Below are 16193 nucleotides of genomic sequence, written 5' to 3' on the forward strand. Positions count from 1 at the left end.
ACATCGCAAAACTCATTCTAGATCTTGGTTGGCCCTCTCCGTCTGACCATTACTCTGAGGATGAAATCCAGAAGAAAGACTAACAGTCGCCCCCAGCAATTAACAAAATTCTCTCCAAAATTTGGAAACAAACTGAGGCCCCGTGTCAGAGACCACATCCATCAGGAGGCCATGTAAGCGATAAACGTGATGCATGACAGCAACCGCTGTTTCTCTGGCAGAAGGTAATTTAGGCAGAGGAATGAAATGAGTTGCCTTTGAGAACCGGTCCACCATGGTCAAAACCACCGCGTTTCCCTGTGACGTAGGGAGGCCCGAAACGAAATCTAGCGAAATGTGGGACCAGGGTCTCGAAGGAGCTAAAAACGGCTGAAGGAGTCCAGCAGGGGGTCGATTGGAAGACTTCGAAACAGCACAGACAGAGCAAGCCAAAACAAAAAGACGAATGTCACGAGCCGTGGCTGGCAACCAAAACTGCTGTTTAACGGGAAACATGGTACGATTAACCCCAGGATGGCAAGCTACCTTAGAATAATGACCCCATCGGATAACTTCATACCTTAAAGCCTCTGGCACAAACAACTGACCCGGTGGGCCTCTGGGCGGTGACATTACCCCAGAAATAATGGCTTTCTGCGGTGCAATGGGTTCGGAAAAAGATGGGTGATCCGAAACATAAAAAATACGGGATAACGCGTCTGGTTTGATGTTCTTAGAATCTGGACAATAAGAAATAGAAAAATCTAAATGATCAAAAAAAAAAAAAGAGCCCACCGAGCCTGCCTAGAGTTTAATCTTTCAGCGGACTTGATGTATTCAAGATTTTTGTGATCGGTCCAGACAATAAAAGGAACCCCCAAACCTTCCAACCAATGACACCACTCTTCCAAAGCGAGCTTGACTGCCAACAGCCCTCTGTTACCAATGTCATAATTACACACAAGTATGCATCTTACCGTCCGTGAAGGAATGCTGGGATAGAACCGTGCCAACCCCCACCTCTGAGGAGTCAACATCCACCACGAACTGCCGGGAAGGATCAGGGGCAATGAGGATGGGAGCTGAAATGAAGCAACTTTTCATTTTGGAAACTCAGTCTTGAAGGAGGTTAAGGAAATCAAAGGGGCGACTAGCTGGCTGAAATTGCGAATCAACCGCTGGTAGAAATTGGCAAAGCCCAGAAACCTCTGCAGGGCCTTACGAGTCTATTCATGCGCACTCCCTAGGCTGAGATGATGTATCCCAAAAAAGGAACAGACTGTGCATGGAAATCGCATTTCTCCGCCTTGAAAAAAGCCCATTCTCTAACAGCCTCTGAAGCACTCGCCTGACATGTTGAACATGTTCCTGTAGAGAATGAGAAAATATCAGTATGTCATCCAGGTATACATAAATGAACTGATCTACCATATCTCTCAATACATTGTTGACAAGTGCTTGGAATACTGCAGGGCGTTAGAAAGGCTAAAAGGAAGAACAAGATATTCAAAGTGCCCCCTGGGGGTGTTAAAAGCGGTCTTCCATTCATCCCCCTCTCTTATGCGAGATAAATGATAAGCGTTACTTAGATCCAATTTTCGTGAAAAATGACGCCCCCTGCAGCAAAGGAGAAGTATTCTTCACCTTGATGTCATTCAACCCTTGATAATCAATACAGGGACGAAGAGAGCCGTCTTTCTTTTTTACAAAAAAAATTCCCGTACCCGCTGGAGAGGAAGAGGGGCAGATGATCTTGGCTGCAAGAGAATCAGAAATATATTTCTCCATGACCTCCCTCTCCGGGAAAGTGAATATAATTTGCCTTTAGGCGGAAACGTACCTGACAATAACTCTATAGCACAGTCATAGGGATGATGCAGAGGTAGAGAAGCAGCCCGAGACTTACTGAAAACTCTCTTCAGGTCAAGGTACTCACATGGGACGTTAGACAGGTCAGTGTGATCATCCTGAAACACAGAACAAGACACAGGAGAACATGACAGAATTTTTTCCCCATTTTATGTGGGGATTATGGAGCACTAGCCAGGGATGCCCCAAAACCACAGGAGCAGCAGGAGTGTCAGTTAAGAGAAAGTCAATGTTCTCAGTGTGTTGTCCAGAGATGATGAGTTTGACGGAGACTGTGGAATGTGTGACAGAGGGTAACGGCTGACCATTTAGTGCCATCGCAGAGATGGGCTGAGAGAGTTCTACAAATGGTATCTTAAGTCTTTTTGTGACATTAAAGGGTTAGTTCGCCCACAAATGAAAATTATCCACCCTTATGCTGTTCCAAACATGTAAGGCCTCCTTTTATCTTCGGAACACAGTTTAAGATATTTTAGATTTAGTCCGAGAGCTCTCAGTCCCTCCATTGAAGCTGTGTGTACGGTATACTGTCCATGTCCAGAAAGGTAAGAAAAACATAATCAAAGTAGTCCATGTGACATCAGAGTGTCCGTTGGAATTTTTTGAAGCATCGAAAATACATTTTGGTCCCAAAATAGCAAAAACGATGACTTTATTCAGCATTGTCTTCTCTTCCGTGTCTCTGTGAGAGAGAGTTCAAATCAAAGCAGCTGGATTTCCAGTTCGCGAATGAATCATTCAGTTCACCAAATCGAACTGAATCATTTTAAACGGTTCGCATCTCTAATACGCATTAATCCACAAATGACTTGAGCTGTTAACTTTTTTAATGTGGCTGACACTTCCTCTGAGTTCAAACAAACCAATATCCCAGAGTAATTCATGTACTCAAACAGTACACTGACTGAACTGCTGTGATGAACACCGAGCCGAGCCAGATAACGAACAATAGACTGACTCGTTCACTTTTTTTTTTTGAAAACGAGTAAAGACTTGGCTGTTTGAATTGAGATTGGGAGGTCATTCCACCAGCTGGGCACAGTCCAAGAAAAGGTCTGTGAGAGTGATTTTGAACCTCTTTGGGATGGCACCACAAGGCATTTTTTCCTTGCAGAACACAAGCTTCTGAAGGGCGCATAAGTTTGAACTAGTGAGTTTAGGTATACTGGTGCTGTGCCAGTGGTCGTCCTGTAGCAAGTCAAAGCAGGACCGGGTCGTTGTAGCAATATGGTCTGTGAAGCTTAACTGATGATCGATCATAACTCCTAGGTTTCTGGTATTAGTTGGTTGTCTGGTCTACTAAGTTACTAGTTTGTTTGCTGAAATGTTTCCTATGCTGGATTTCCTCAGCGTGTTTGTATTAAAAACTGTTAAAATGGATTATTGACTCCTGTGTTCTCCCTACAACTATACAAACCGTGACAAACACTAATAGCTTACAGCAGTGCTTATGTCTGAGTCTGCAGAAAAACAGCCAAAAATTAGATCTGTCTGAGATCTCTATGAAGGGACGACTCTTTGTTTGAGCTTAGAGCAGATGATGGACTCCTGTGGAGCTCTTAATTTACATCCTACCCGAGATCATTCAAATAGACACAAAACAACATGGAAATGATCAGTGATCAGACTGATGGATAGGAAATCATGAACTAAAGGTCTGTGGGTTCGTCTAGAGCAGGGATAGGCAACTCCGGTCCTGGAGGGCAACTATCCTGCAGAGTTTATCTTCAGCCCTCATAAAAACTCACCTGGCTGTCTCGATCTAGTAATCCCGAAAACACTGATTGTCTTGTTCAGGTGTGTTTAATTAGGTTTGGAGCTTAACTCTGCAGGACAGTGGCCCTCTAGGACCGAAGTTGCCTATCCCTGGTCTAAAACATGGGTGTCAAACTCAGTTCCTGGAAGTCCCGAGCCCTTCTGAGTTTTGTTCCAACCCTGCTCCACAATAGAGAGCATGTAGTTTTCAAATAAGCCTGCATCACTTGATTGATGGGATCAGGTGTGTTTAATAAGATTTAAATCTAGACTCTGAAGGGCTCTGGCCCTCCAGGAATTGAATTTGACACCCCAGATCTAAAGCTACTATAGTTAACATACTGTACATCAAGTCAACATACAGAAGATATTATGACATAGAGTATAATTCATTGGGCAACGAACAAAATCAACTTTCTACAGCTGTCTACACTTTGTTCTTCACGATTTGCATAGTTGTTACAAGAATTTTAATCTGCTAATTATATTTTTCAGTGTATATCTTTGTCTTTTGCTTGCTTTTAGGTGACTCCACCCTAATTGGGTGTGAAAAAGAGGCACCTGCTGATTCATCACCCGAAGTCCAGCATCTTTTGAAATAACAGGATGTAACAAGGTGGAGGAGAAGAGAGCAGAGTAGTTGTGGTTGCTGTGAATTAGAGTCTCATATTATTATTGCGTTTAAAATTCTGTTGAGTAAATATCTGATTTTGTAGACCTTACTTTTTCTTTCTGTTTATTGTTGCCAAAGCCATTCAGCTACTTTTTAAAATCCCCATTTCTTTCTTTCTGTTGAGTTTTGTGATCTTGCAAGTGTGCCACTATTCCTTTGTTCCTTTTAAATATTGTACATAGTAGTGTAGGGATTCTGTGCCAGTTTTCTTTATTGTTTTTTTTTTCTATTTATATATACTTTATTTTAAGGGTTTTTCAAAAATAAATACAGAACAGACAAACAACTGTGTCTCGGACTACACAAGCGGAAAAAAAAGTGGTAAAAACATACAACATACAACATACCCCTTTTGTGCTGATATGGTAGCCTAGGATTTCAACAGCGGTCTGGTGGAAGATGCATTTCTCTGCCTTCACAAACAGGGAGAACTCTCGGAGTTGATGGAGTACTTGGATAACGTGATGCTGGTGTTCCCTTTCTTTGCGAGAGAAAATTAGTATGTTGTCAATGTAGACAAGGGCAAAACGGTTCAGCAACTCTCGGAGGACCTCTTCCATGAAACTTTGGAACATGGAGGGGGCGTTTACTAGACCATATGGCATTACTAGATATTCGTAGTTCCCAGCCGGGGTGATGAAAGCCGTTTTCCACTCGTCTCCCTTCCGGATTCTGATTAAGTTGTATGCACTTCTTAGATCTAACTTAGTGAATATACGGGTGTCATAGAGCAAAGCAAAGTAGGAACACTTTGATGGCATAAAACTAAGTAAAAACACGGTTAAATAATAACTTTGTCGAGGTCTTGGAGAGGAGCCCTAACAAAACGAGCATCTGTACCTCAGACATATCACACCCGGTTTTCTTTATTGTAAATGTCAAATGTCCTGTTTATGCTTCAGATCTGGAGTTGGGGAAGACTGCTAACATTTGTTTCCTTTTTCTTTGGCATAGGCTACTTAGAGTCGCTGGGTTTAGTTAGTGATATGTTTTGTTTATTATTTTATTATATAGTTTTTTTTTCCTCTCCCCATGACGGAAACAGCTCAGATTTCCTATAAATTATGAAAAACAACTGTATGTGTGTTTAATATAATTGGAATTACATGGGAATAAAAACACAAATACTGTTCATGTCAAGCTGTCATTTTTTAAGCATGCATTCTTATTTTGAATATCTTCTTAATCACACAAGTATTTCTAGACTATTTATCCCATTGCTTTCATTCAGACGATACTTTACCACATTGTTTTTCTCATTCAGTATGAACTTCTAGAATTAACAGCATTTGTTTAGTAAATCAGACTTGACCTGAGAGGTGTTCTGAGAAAAGCAGTTCTGGAGATCCTGTGATGTGTGAAATATATTCAGCAAACATCCAGTCAGAATTTCCTAAGGGTGGAGACTCGAACTGCGAAGAGAAACACAAATAAAAAGAGGGATTCATAGTAGAAGAGAGAGCAGAAGGGGAAACTCACACCCTTGTCATATCTGACCATCACAGCTATTTGATTAATGTTCTTTAAAAACAAGATGGAGGGACTCTCTTATCTGTTCTTACTTTTGGGTGAGTAAAAATGACACACATTAATCAAATGATGTACAATTATAGATGCTGATTAGCTATTCTTTATAAAAATATTTAAAGAAGCAAATACAACATAAAATTGATCCACATCTCAGAAAGCAATGGAAATATTTTGTTTTTGTAACAGGTTTCTTTTCCATTCAGGGGAGTTCAGAAAACTTGGAAGGTAAAAAATAGTAACTAATGTCCCATTAATTAACATGCATCCAATAACATTAACCAAAAAAAAAAAAAAAAAAAAAAAAAAACCTTATTAATGTTGGTTAATGAAGTACAACTGCTCATAGTAAGTTCATAGTAAGTGTAGATCCATTAAAATATTAACTTCAGATTTTAATGTAGTAGTAAATGGAACTGAGTGTTTTGGATTGGAATTTCTTATCTGAACCCAAAATTAAATGTACTGAAACTTCACACATTTGAGTCTTGACCCTCTGTCTCTTTAAATGTTTTCAGAGAATTTGGCATTAAGAGGAACGGCTGTACAGTCGAGCACATATTCCACCTGGGGAGCTGCAAATGCCATCGATGGCATCAAATACACTCCAAGTTGCTCCCACACAGAATACGATCTCAACCCGTGGTGGAGGCTGGACCTGCTGGATTCTTACAAAATTTACAACGTGACCGTCACCAACAGAGATGATAACTGGCTGGATGAAACAGCTGGAGTAGAGATCCGCATCGGAAACTCTCTGGAAAACAACGGCAACAACAATCCCAGGTGAAGTAATGAAAACAGTTATGAACGTGTCAGGAGAACTGGATTTGAGCAGGTCAGCTGATTGTGTCGTGGTTTCTCTCTTTCTCTCTGTAGATGTGGTGTCACTTCACTTGTCCCAGCAGGCAGTTCTGTCAGTTTCTCTTGCGGTGGAATGGAAGGTCGTTATGTGAACATGTACCTTCCTAAGATCCACGCATACCTCACACTGTGTGAGGTGGAGGTTTATGGAACAGGTAATTTCTAACACCTCATTCTAGATTGTTAAAGTGTGGTCACATTAGTGAAATTTCATGTAGAAAAACACAGGTCCATTGTCAATAACATATGTAACGCAATAGTGATATACAAAGCACAGCTCACAATGATGTCCCTTTCAAGCCCAGCATCTTTCTGTTGGTTGAATTTGCATGATCAACTTTAACATGCAGTGAAATCTGTGTGGGGAATTTTTTGTTAGGAGGTAAGAACGATGGTAGACCAGGGCGGGGTGCAATTGACAGTCTTTAAAAAAGAAAATAGTCTTTCACAGCATAAAGATAACAAAAATCACGGACTTCTTTCAGCCAAAACAGAAATTGCCAGACGACAGGGTCTAAGGGAAAAAACTACATAGATCTCCATGAGAGGAGAGGCAGGGATCCCGGGATGCCAACTCCCAGTCCAAAAACAGAGAAGACCGCCGGCGGTGTGAAAAGCCAAGGGCAGGTGCTGCACAGGTTCTCTGCAAACAGGCACAGCCGGATAATACACAGTCCAACGACAGTATAACTCACAGTTGCAATAATGACTAAACAATCCACGGACAAGACAGGACAGGACTAGGAAACAGACGTGTCTCACGAAAGGTCATCGAATAATCCGACAATGAGACAGGGCTAGAAAGAGAGAATAAGAAGCAGAGACAATCAAGGGCAAAAGAGGGACAGGTGAAGGAATGAAAGGGGAGACAGCTGAAAGTGATAATGAGCGGAGGAGTGTGCGTGATAGAGTGAGTAAGTGATCACAAGAGGGAGACAGAGACAGAGGAAAAGACCAGGATCATGACATTTTTGACATTGTGGGAAACTCCGGTATTCTTGTTCTACGAGACTGAATCCAGCTTCTTATTCATAGATTCTTATGGATGGTATCCCTTCCAGCTTAAAAATGTGATGCTTCCGCGCTTCATATTCATGTAATGTGTCATTTGTGTCTCAGTTTCATAAACGAACGACAAACTATTTTAAAGGGGTCATATGATGCCTTTTCAAGTTTTCCTTTCTCTTTGGAGTGTTACAAGCTGTTTGTGAATAGATAAGATCCCTAAAGTTACAAAAACTAAAGTCTCAAACCACAAATATTCTTGATAAAAGTTAATACTAGCCATGCCCTCCCAAAATGCCTTGTTTTAAAACAACCCCACGTTTACTGACTGTATACAAATGTTCACGCAGAGAAAGAAGGCGTAACTTTAATTCTCGCTGTAGTACTGTTGCCACCGCCGTCATGTAGTGGAGACACTTTCGTTTGGTCGTCCAAAAGAGGACACAACTAGAAATCAGTGATTAAGTTATGTTAATAACACTGTACCAGAACAGGTCAACCCAATTTTTTGCGTGTGTGCATATATATTTATAAATATATATATATTTTTTTCTTTTATCTAGCCTCCTGTGAAGAGTCCATATGACCAAGCACCTGTGAGTAGATGATGGCTACCCTGCAAGGACTCCAGATAAAAATGATGACATTTTCATTGGTTTAAGATGCACACACAGTTTGCTTGAATGCATATCTGGTATTTGTAAATATTATAATTTCAATTAGATTTAGATTTCAACTGCTCTTTCTGATACAAGCTCATATAAAGACTATAAAGGATTTTGTCTCAATATGTGTTGTGAAATGTGTTATACAAATAAATGTGAATTACATACCTGACATACCTTTCCATTTCATTTGTAATCTACTGTATACATATTCATTTTAATACTTTTACTTCAAAATCAACATTCCTTTTGTTTTCTTCAGTAAAGGAACTAAACAAGCATATGAGAGTGAACATACACAGACAGAAGGGAACAGGAAATGCAAATAATAAAATGCAACTGATAAAATAATTATAAACATCTTGTCGTTGCATCCTTTGTTTTTGACATTAAATCAAATAACCTTTGACATTGTCTACAATAATCTACAGAATTTAGTGCAAATGCATCTGTCATTTAAGAATGATTAATGGGTGCAACATGAAAAGATTGTGTAGTGATCCTCAAAAATCATGAACAGAAGTAAACAAAGTTAAACACTAAGTAAGAATGGATATGGTTTAATGTTGAACACAAATTTCTGTGTATTGAAGAGCATGAAACTTTAGAAATGTCGCATTTTAAAAACAATAAATCAGTTACATCCCTGCATCTTGGAGTTCAAGTGATTTGCAAATGATTTGAATATGGTGAGTTTCAAATTATAAACAAAAACATCCCTCACATTTTTTTTTTCAAATGATAAGGATTTTTCTCATTATATTTGTGTATCAGCTTTAATGCACTTATCAAAATAACAAAAGCAGTCAAATGTCAGTTTTTTTTTGACAAATATAAGTATTTAAGATTTATTATTAAACTTAGTCTGAAAACCATTTGACTTTTTATAAACAGACAAATAAGTGAATAATTGCATGTACAGATATAGCAGAATACAAGACTTCTTCACCTTGCAAATGGTTCTCAAAAGCAAAAATGCTACAAAAAGCATCATATCTTGTGAGAAGTATTTTGAAATCAACAGCCCAAAATGAGTAATTTCATTCATTAATAGCTTTATTTTCCGTGTTTGATCACACCTTCTCCATAGACCTCCACCTCACACAGAGTAAGAATCCTTGAATCTCCAGGAATGATCAGATTCATGTATCGACCCTCCATATCGTTACAAATGTAGGTGGAGGAAACACCAGCTGGAATGCTAGAAATCACAGTGCATCTAAAGAGAATCAAAGAAAACATTATTTAGACTTCTAGTCTTTCTTTATGTGTGTTTTCAGGGATTTTTATGGATATTAAGCCACTGAAAGAAGATCTCACATGGGATTGTTGTTGCCGTTGTTCTCCAGAGAGTTTCCGATGTGAATCTCCGCTCCATTTATTTTCATTCTGTTTGTTATTAAGATGCTACTTATTCTGTAAAAATAACTTTTTGTTAATTTGTGAATTTGTTAATCCTGGATTGAAATCAATGGCATGTTCAGCAGACCAGAGACCATAAGTTGATGACTGTGACTTTTCTTCCAGCTGCCAAATTATCTGGAAGATGTCACAATGTCAAGAAAGAGTTTGTAAGCAAATGTAATATTTGAAAGTGTTTCAAGAGGTTTACTTAAATCTATAATGCATTTCCATCAGATCTGTCTGAACTGTCGCACCTTAAGTGACCTTAAGCTTGACAAAGTCCCTTTCAAGGAATATCTGGCAACCAGAGCATCGCAACTGCAGCTGCATTCATGCAATGACTATTAGTGATTGGCTCGCTATCTGGGTATATTTCTGAAAACTACAGACATCGACTAGAACTACTCATGTTATAGCTCATGTAACAGCATCAATTTCAGTCTCAGAAAAACCTCCATGTTCAATTTGGTGAGCTACACCTGAGAAGGTGAGTTTATCCTTCTGCCAAGAGTTCTTACTAGAACCAGGAAGTATGACCATATTAGCCCGGTCCTGTCCACACTGCACTGGCTCCCTATCAAACATCGTATAGATTTTAAAATATTGCTTATTACTTATAAAGCCCTGAATGGTTTGGCACCTCAGTATTTGAATGAGCTCCTTTTACATTATACTCCTCTACGTCCGCTACGTTCTCAAAACTCAGGCAATTTGATAATACCTAGAATATCAAAATCAACTGTGGGCGGCAGATCCTTTTCCTATTTGGCGCCTAAACTCTGGAATAACCTACCTAACATTGTTCGGGAGGCAGACACACTCTTGCAGTTTAAATCTAGATTAAAGACCCATCTCTTTAACCTGGCATACACATTACATACTAATATGATTTTAATATCCAAATCCGTTAAAGGATTTTTAGGCTGCATTAATTAGGTAAACCGGAACCGGAAACACTTCACATAACATGTACTTTCTACATCATTAGAAGAATGGCATCTACGCTAATATTTGTCTGTTTCTCTCTTGTTCCGAGGTCACCGTGGCCACGAGATCCAGTCTGTGTCCAGATCAGAGGGTCACTGCAGTCACCCGGATCCAGTACGTATCCAGACCAGATGGTGGATCAGCACCTAGAAAGGACCTCTACTGCCCTAAAAGACAGCGGAGACCAGGACAACTAGAGCCCCAGATACAGATCCCCTGTAAAGACCTTGTCTCAGAGGAGCACCAGGACAAGACCACAGGAAACAGATGATTCTTCTGCACAATCTGACTTTGCTGCAGCCTGGAATTGAACTACTGGTTTCGTCTGGTCAGAGGAGAACTGGCCCCCCAACTGAGCCTGGTTTCTCCCAAGGTTTTTTTCTCCATTCTGTCACCGATGGAGTTTCGGTTCCTTGCCGCTGTCGCCTCTGGCTTGCTTAGTTGGGGTCACTTCATCTACAGCGATATCATTGACTTGATTGCAAATAAATGCACAGACACTTTTTAAACTGAACAGAGATGACATCACTGAATTCAATGATGAACAGCCTTTAACTATTATTCTGCATTATTGAGACACTGTTTTCCAAATGAATGTTGTTCAGTGCTTTGACGCAATGTATTTTGTTTAAAGTACTTTATAAATAAATAAAGGTGATCTGACCAGATATCTTGAATTCTCTATTCCATGTCAGCATATCTGGTCGAGTCGATGCTGAGTGCCAATTTAAGTTGGCATTCTGTTGTGATTCTTGCTGTGGGTGTGGCACTAACTCTGCTGAGTGCTTGTAACAATATTTCATTTTTACTTAATTACTTTTTTTGGGATATTGGCCGTGGCCGCCAATTAAGGAGAAGAAGACGTGGAAGAGAAGGAAGAAACGAACAGCAATTACGTTAACGTTAGATAGAAGAAGCATAGAAACAAACAAACAATATGCATAATGCAGTCGTGGGTAAAAAACAGAAAGAAAAGGGTGGGGCTGAGAAGGCGAGAATTTTTTTTCTTCGGAATTTAGATACTGAAGCAGCTAAATGTGCCAAACTAACTGAAATATATACCGTTTTTTTCGGACTATAAGTCGCATCTGAGTATAAGTCGCATCAGTCCAAAAATACGTCATGATGAGGAAAAAAACATATATAAGCCGCACTGGACTATAAGTCGTATTTATTTAGAACCAAGAGAGAACATTACCGTCTACAGCCGCGAGAGGGCGTGTAGACTACAGGAGCACTGAGCAGCATAGAGCGCCGTCTCGCGGCTGTAGACGGTAATGTTTTCTATTGGTTCATTTCTCTTGGTTCATTTCTCTCGATTCATGTCAAATTAATTTTGATAAATAAGTCACACCTGACTATAAGTCGCAGGACCAGCCAAACTATGAAAAAAAGTGCGACTTATAGTCCGGAAAATATGGTAGCAATATTTTCCAGTAGCAGCACCTCGCAGTTAAATATTATTTTCTGTGCATTAAGATTAATAACTGCATAAATTAATATGATTAAGTAATAAATTTATTTCAAGACAGCATGGAATAGATTGTATAATATGATGTTATAACAGCATATTATTCAATTCAATTCAAGTTTATTTGTATAGCGCTTTTTACAAAACAAATCGTTACAAAGCAACTTTACAGAAAATTATGTTTCTACAATATTTAGTAGTAGCTAGTAGTTTGTGCACATTTGACAGGATTTTAGAAAAACTAAAAAATAATAATAATACAAGACGTAGTCAGCTAGACGATGAACTATCAATATTATTAATTAAGTTATTATATGATTAAGTCACACATTTAGGAATAATTGTTAGTTCTGTTTGTTCATTCAGGGTTAGCATCATCTGAGGTCCTCTGAGGGTCAGCATCATCTCTTCTCAGGTGTTCTGGATCCAGACTGGAGCTTGTGTAAATCCTAGTTACCACGGGATGTGAATCCCGTGGCAAAACATAGAAACAAAATACAGACATCATTAGCATAGCTGCTGATCCAACAAAGTAAAATTAGTTTAACCCAAGCTAATGAATAAAAATGCATTATATAAACTATTCCATGCTATCTTGGAATAAAACCTTTTTATTTTTTTATCCATTCCATCGTTATTTATTCAGGTTGAGCTTAGACCAAGAGCAGAGAAAGACACCCACTCCAGCTCAACATCTATTAAACTTCAGTGCTATTGCTATAATTTGGATGGTATAGTATCATGAGCCACAATTAAGTCTTGTGACACTCATGTCAGGCGTTATTGTTGTTGTTGTCGAGTTTACGCATGACGCGTGACGACGGTGGCAGGTAAGAGTTCTGTGGAGGACTTCACATTAATATGTAAGTAGGCTTTTGTACTTTCATCCAAAAAAACAATAAGACAACCTCTAAGACAATGGTCTTTCTCTTCGTTGGGTTTTTCAAGTGCTGTCATGCAAGAGATGTCTACAAATGTTTTAACCAAACTTTAACTTTAGCACTTCAGTATTTTGTATGCATGGCCTGCTGTGTCATATTTTCTATTGTTAAGATTACAAACCTTTCTTTATATTTTTTATAAGAGTTTCCATTTTGTTTTGTTTTATTACTATTCTGGAACGAGTGAGCCTGCTGGGAAAGACATAAAAATACAAAGTTAATTTTATTTTATTTTTTTATTTTTTTCGGAAATTCATTGTGATGTTGCTGTAAACAGGCATGGTTTATTTGCTAAGTGTCCTGGGACAGGTGAGGGAGCAAGTGGAGCTGCTCAGGGAGGACATCAATCTCCAGAGAGAGAGAGAGAAGAGCGTAAGTTTTCTCTTCTTAAGAGAATGCATAACAAATACATTCTTCATTAGCGAAGAGATAACAGTAGGAAAAAATGGGTATATTACAGTTTTTCAATATATTTTTTAATGTCATATTGTCAATGGAATAACCTAATTTCTCTAGTTTATTTTTGTGATGCAAGTTGAAAATGAAATGCATAAGTTGTATACATTTTAATTTTTTAGTGTAATTTATTAATAAATATGAGGACTTTCTGTACATTTTGTATTTTTGTTTTTCATATTCACGTGTAATATGACAATGTTTATTACAATGTACAAATAACTCTTGTTATTTGTACATTGTAATTTTTTTTAATGCAGCTTTTTACACAAAAAATTCTGTTATGTGTTAATTTTTTTGTCTTGTACATTTTTTTTTTACACATTAAAACAAACTTTTCTATACATAACTGAAAGTACTTTTTACAACCATTTACTGCATAGCTTCGGTTTAACATCAGAAAAACAACATCAGTTTGAGCCCAGCGCTGTCTCCATGTGTTCTGGGGTCTTCAGGAGGTCAATCTCTTGGTGAATGTTCCTCAGCTACTTGGAGGATAATGGGGTGACAGTGGAACGAGGCACATGTCAAACTCTCTAGAGAGCATCTTTATGATGTGCCATTGGCAAACAGATCAGAAACACCAGGGTCTGGATTGTGGCACCCATCACTGTAGGTGTTCACTTTTCAGAAGTTCCACTGTCAGGGCCTCGCTCCTCAGCACAAAACATTTAAAACCAGTCCAGCGTTGGTACATTCAGCTCTATCCTTCAGTACAGGGGTCTGGTCTGATTTAGGGAAGAAAGGAAAAAAGAAATTGTTTAGAGCTATGACAACATAATAAGTACACAAAATATTGAGATACTTTAGTAAACTATAATAACTACTAATACCATACTGGGGAAAAACTACTAGTTGTCATATTTAAAATCTTAGAAAGGCTAGAAAGGCTTAGCTAAAGGGACAGTTCACCCAAAAATAAAAATTCCAAACCTGGAACAACTGAAGGATGAATAAATGATTACAGAATTTTCATTTTTGGCTGAACTGTCGTTTAAGTAAAAGTATTATCTTGCATACTCTAATATACTTAAGATATTGAGAGTAAAACTGTTGGGTAGTTTAATTTACAATACATCATGTTGTAAAAGACCACATTTCTTTAGTGCTGCTGTCCTGTGAGAAAGAAAAAATTAAATTTGTTCGAGTATACTTTATACTTGAAATTCACTATAGCATCTATAAAGACATCCTTCATGCTTTTAATGTGAAACTAGCCACAGCTAGACAGAACTTCTTCTCAAACCTAATAAACAGTAACTTAAATAACACTCGCACTCTTTTGCCACTGTTGAGAGACTGACAAACCCCCCAAGTCAGATTCCCAGTGATATGCTATCAGACAGCAAATGCAATGAGTTTGCTTCTTTCTTTTCTGAGAAGATCATAAATATCAGGAAGGCGATTAGCACATCTTCAAGTAATGCAGAGGTCAGACAGATTCAGCCAAAATATCAAAAAGATACTATGTCTATTTTTGAAACAATTGATAGCAAAATTCTGGAAGACATAGTGCAGCAACTAAAATCATCAACCTGTTGTCTTGACACACTTCCCACATCTTTTTTCCAAAGTGTGCTTGACTGCTTAAAAGCAGATCTCTTAGAAGTGGTGAATGCCTCACTTCTTTCTGGGACATTTCCAAACTCCCTAAAAACTGCAGTTGTAAAGCCCCTCCTGAAAAAGACAAATCTTGATAACACAATTTTGAGCAATTTTAGACCAATATCTAATCTTCCTTTTATAGGCAAAATAATAGAAAAGGTAGTTTTTAATCAGCTGAACAAATACTTAAACTCAAATGGATACCTGGACAATTTTCAATCTGGTTTACGACCACATCACAGCACAGAGACAGCACTCATTAAGATAATAAATGATATTCGCTTAAATTGTGACTCTGGCAAAATATCGGTGCTGGTATTGCTAGATCTCAGTGCTGCGTTTGACACAGTTGATCATAACATACTACTAGAGAGACTGGAAAACTGGGTCGGGCTTTCTGGGATGGTACTCAAATGATTCAGATCATACTTAGAAGGGAGAGGCTATTATGTGAGTATAGGAGAGCATAAGTCTAAGTGGACGTGGATGACATGCGGAGTCCCATAAGGGTCAATTCTTGCACCGCTCTTGTTTAGCCTGTATATGCTTCCACTAAGTCAAATAATGAGAAAGAACCAAATTGCCTATCACAGCTATGCTGATGATACCCAGATTTACCTAGCCTTATCTCCAAATGACTAATTGACTCCCTCTGCCAATGCATTGATGAAATTAATAGTTGGATGTGCCAGAACTTTCTTCAGTTAAACAAGGAAAAAACTGAAGTCATTGCATTTGGAAACAAAGATGAAGTGTTCAAGGTGAATGCATACCTTGACTCTAGGGGTCAAACAACTAAAAATCAAGTCAGGAATCTTGGTGTGATTCTGGAGACAGACCTTAGTTTCAGTAGTCATGTCAAAGCAGTAACTAAATCAGCATACTATAATTTAAAAAACATTGCAAGAATTAGATGTTTTGTTTCCAGTCAAGACTTGGAGAAACTTCTTCATGCCTTTATCACCAGCAGGGTGGACTATTGTAATGGACTC

The 16193-nt window shown here is 38.6% G+C and overlaps 1 protein-coding gene across 1 annotated transcript; it reads left to right on the forward strand.

Moving 5' to 3' along the window:
* The first annotated feature begins 5744 nt into the window (after positions 1–5744).
* LOC113096416 (fucolectin-5-like) lies at positions 5745–8456 on the forward strand. Its single transcript, XM_026261798.1, has 5 exons — positions 5745–5844; positions 5993–6031; positions 6322–6589; positions 6683–6822; positions 8236–8456. The coding sequence occupies exons 1-5, from the start codon at positions 5793–5795 to the stop codon at positions 8256–8258; spliced, it is 522 nt and encodes a 173-aa protein (XP_026117583.1). The 5' UTR covers positions 5745–5792; the 3' UTR covers positions 8259–8456.
* Positions 8457–16193: the final 7737 nt, after the last annotated feature.

Source organism: Carassius auratus, unplaced genomic scaffold (assembly GCF_003368295.1).
Source record: "Carassius auratus strain Wakin unplaced genomic scaffold, ASM336829v1 scaf_tig00215913, whole genome shotgun sequence".
NCBI classification, from domain to species: Eukaryota; Metazoa; Chordata; class Actinopteri; order Cypriniformes; family Cyprinidae; genus Carassius; species Carassius auratus.

What these genes read in the sequence shown, in the direction of transcription:
- LOC113096416 (XM_026261798.1), top strand. Translation starts at nt 5,793, where the DNA reads ATGTTCTTTAAAAACAAGATGGAGGGACTCTCTTATCTGTTCTTACTT. An exon ending in TTATCTGTTCTTACTTTTGG is followed by an intron (nt 5,845 to 5,992) that starts GTGAGTAAAAAT and finishes TTTTTGTAACAG; the next exon opens with GTTTCTTTTCCATTCAGGGG. An exon ending in GGTGGAGGTTTATGGAACAG is followed by an intron (nt 6,823 to 8,235) that starts GTAATTTCTAAC and finishes TCTTTTATCTAG; the next exon opens with CCTCCTGTGAAGAGTCCATA.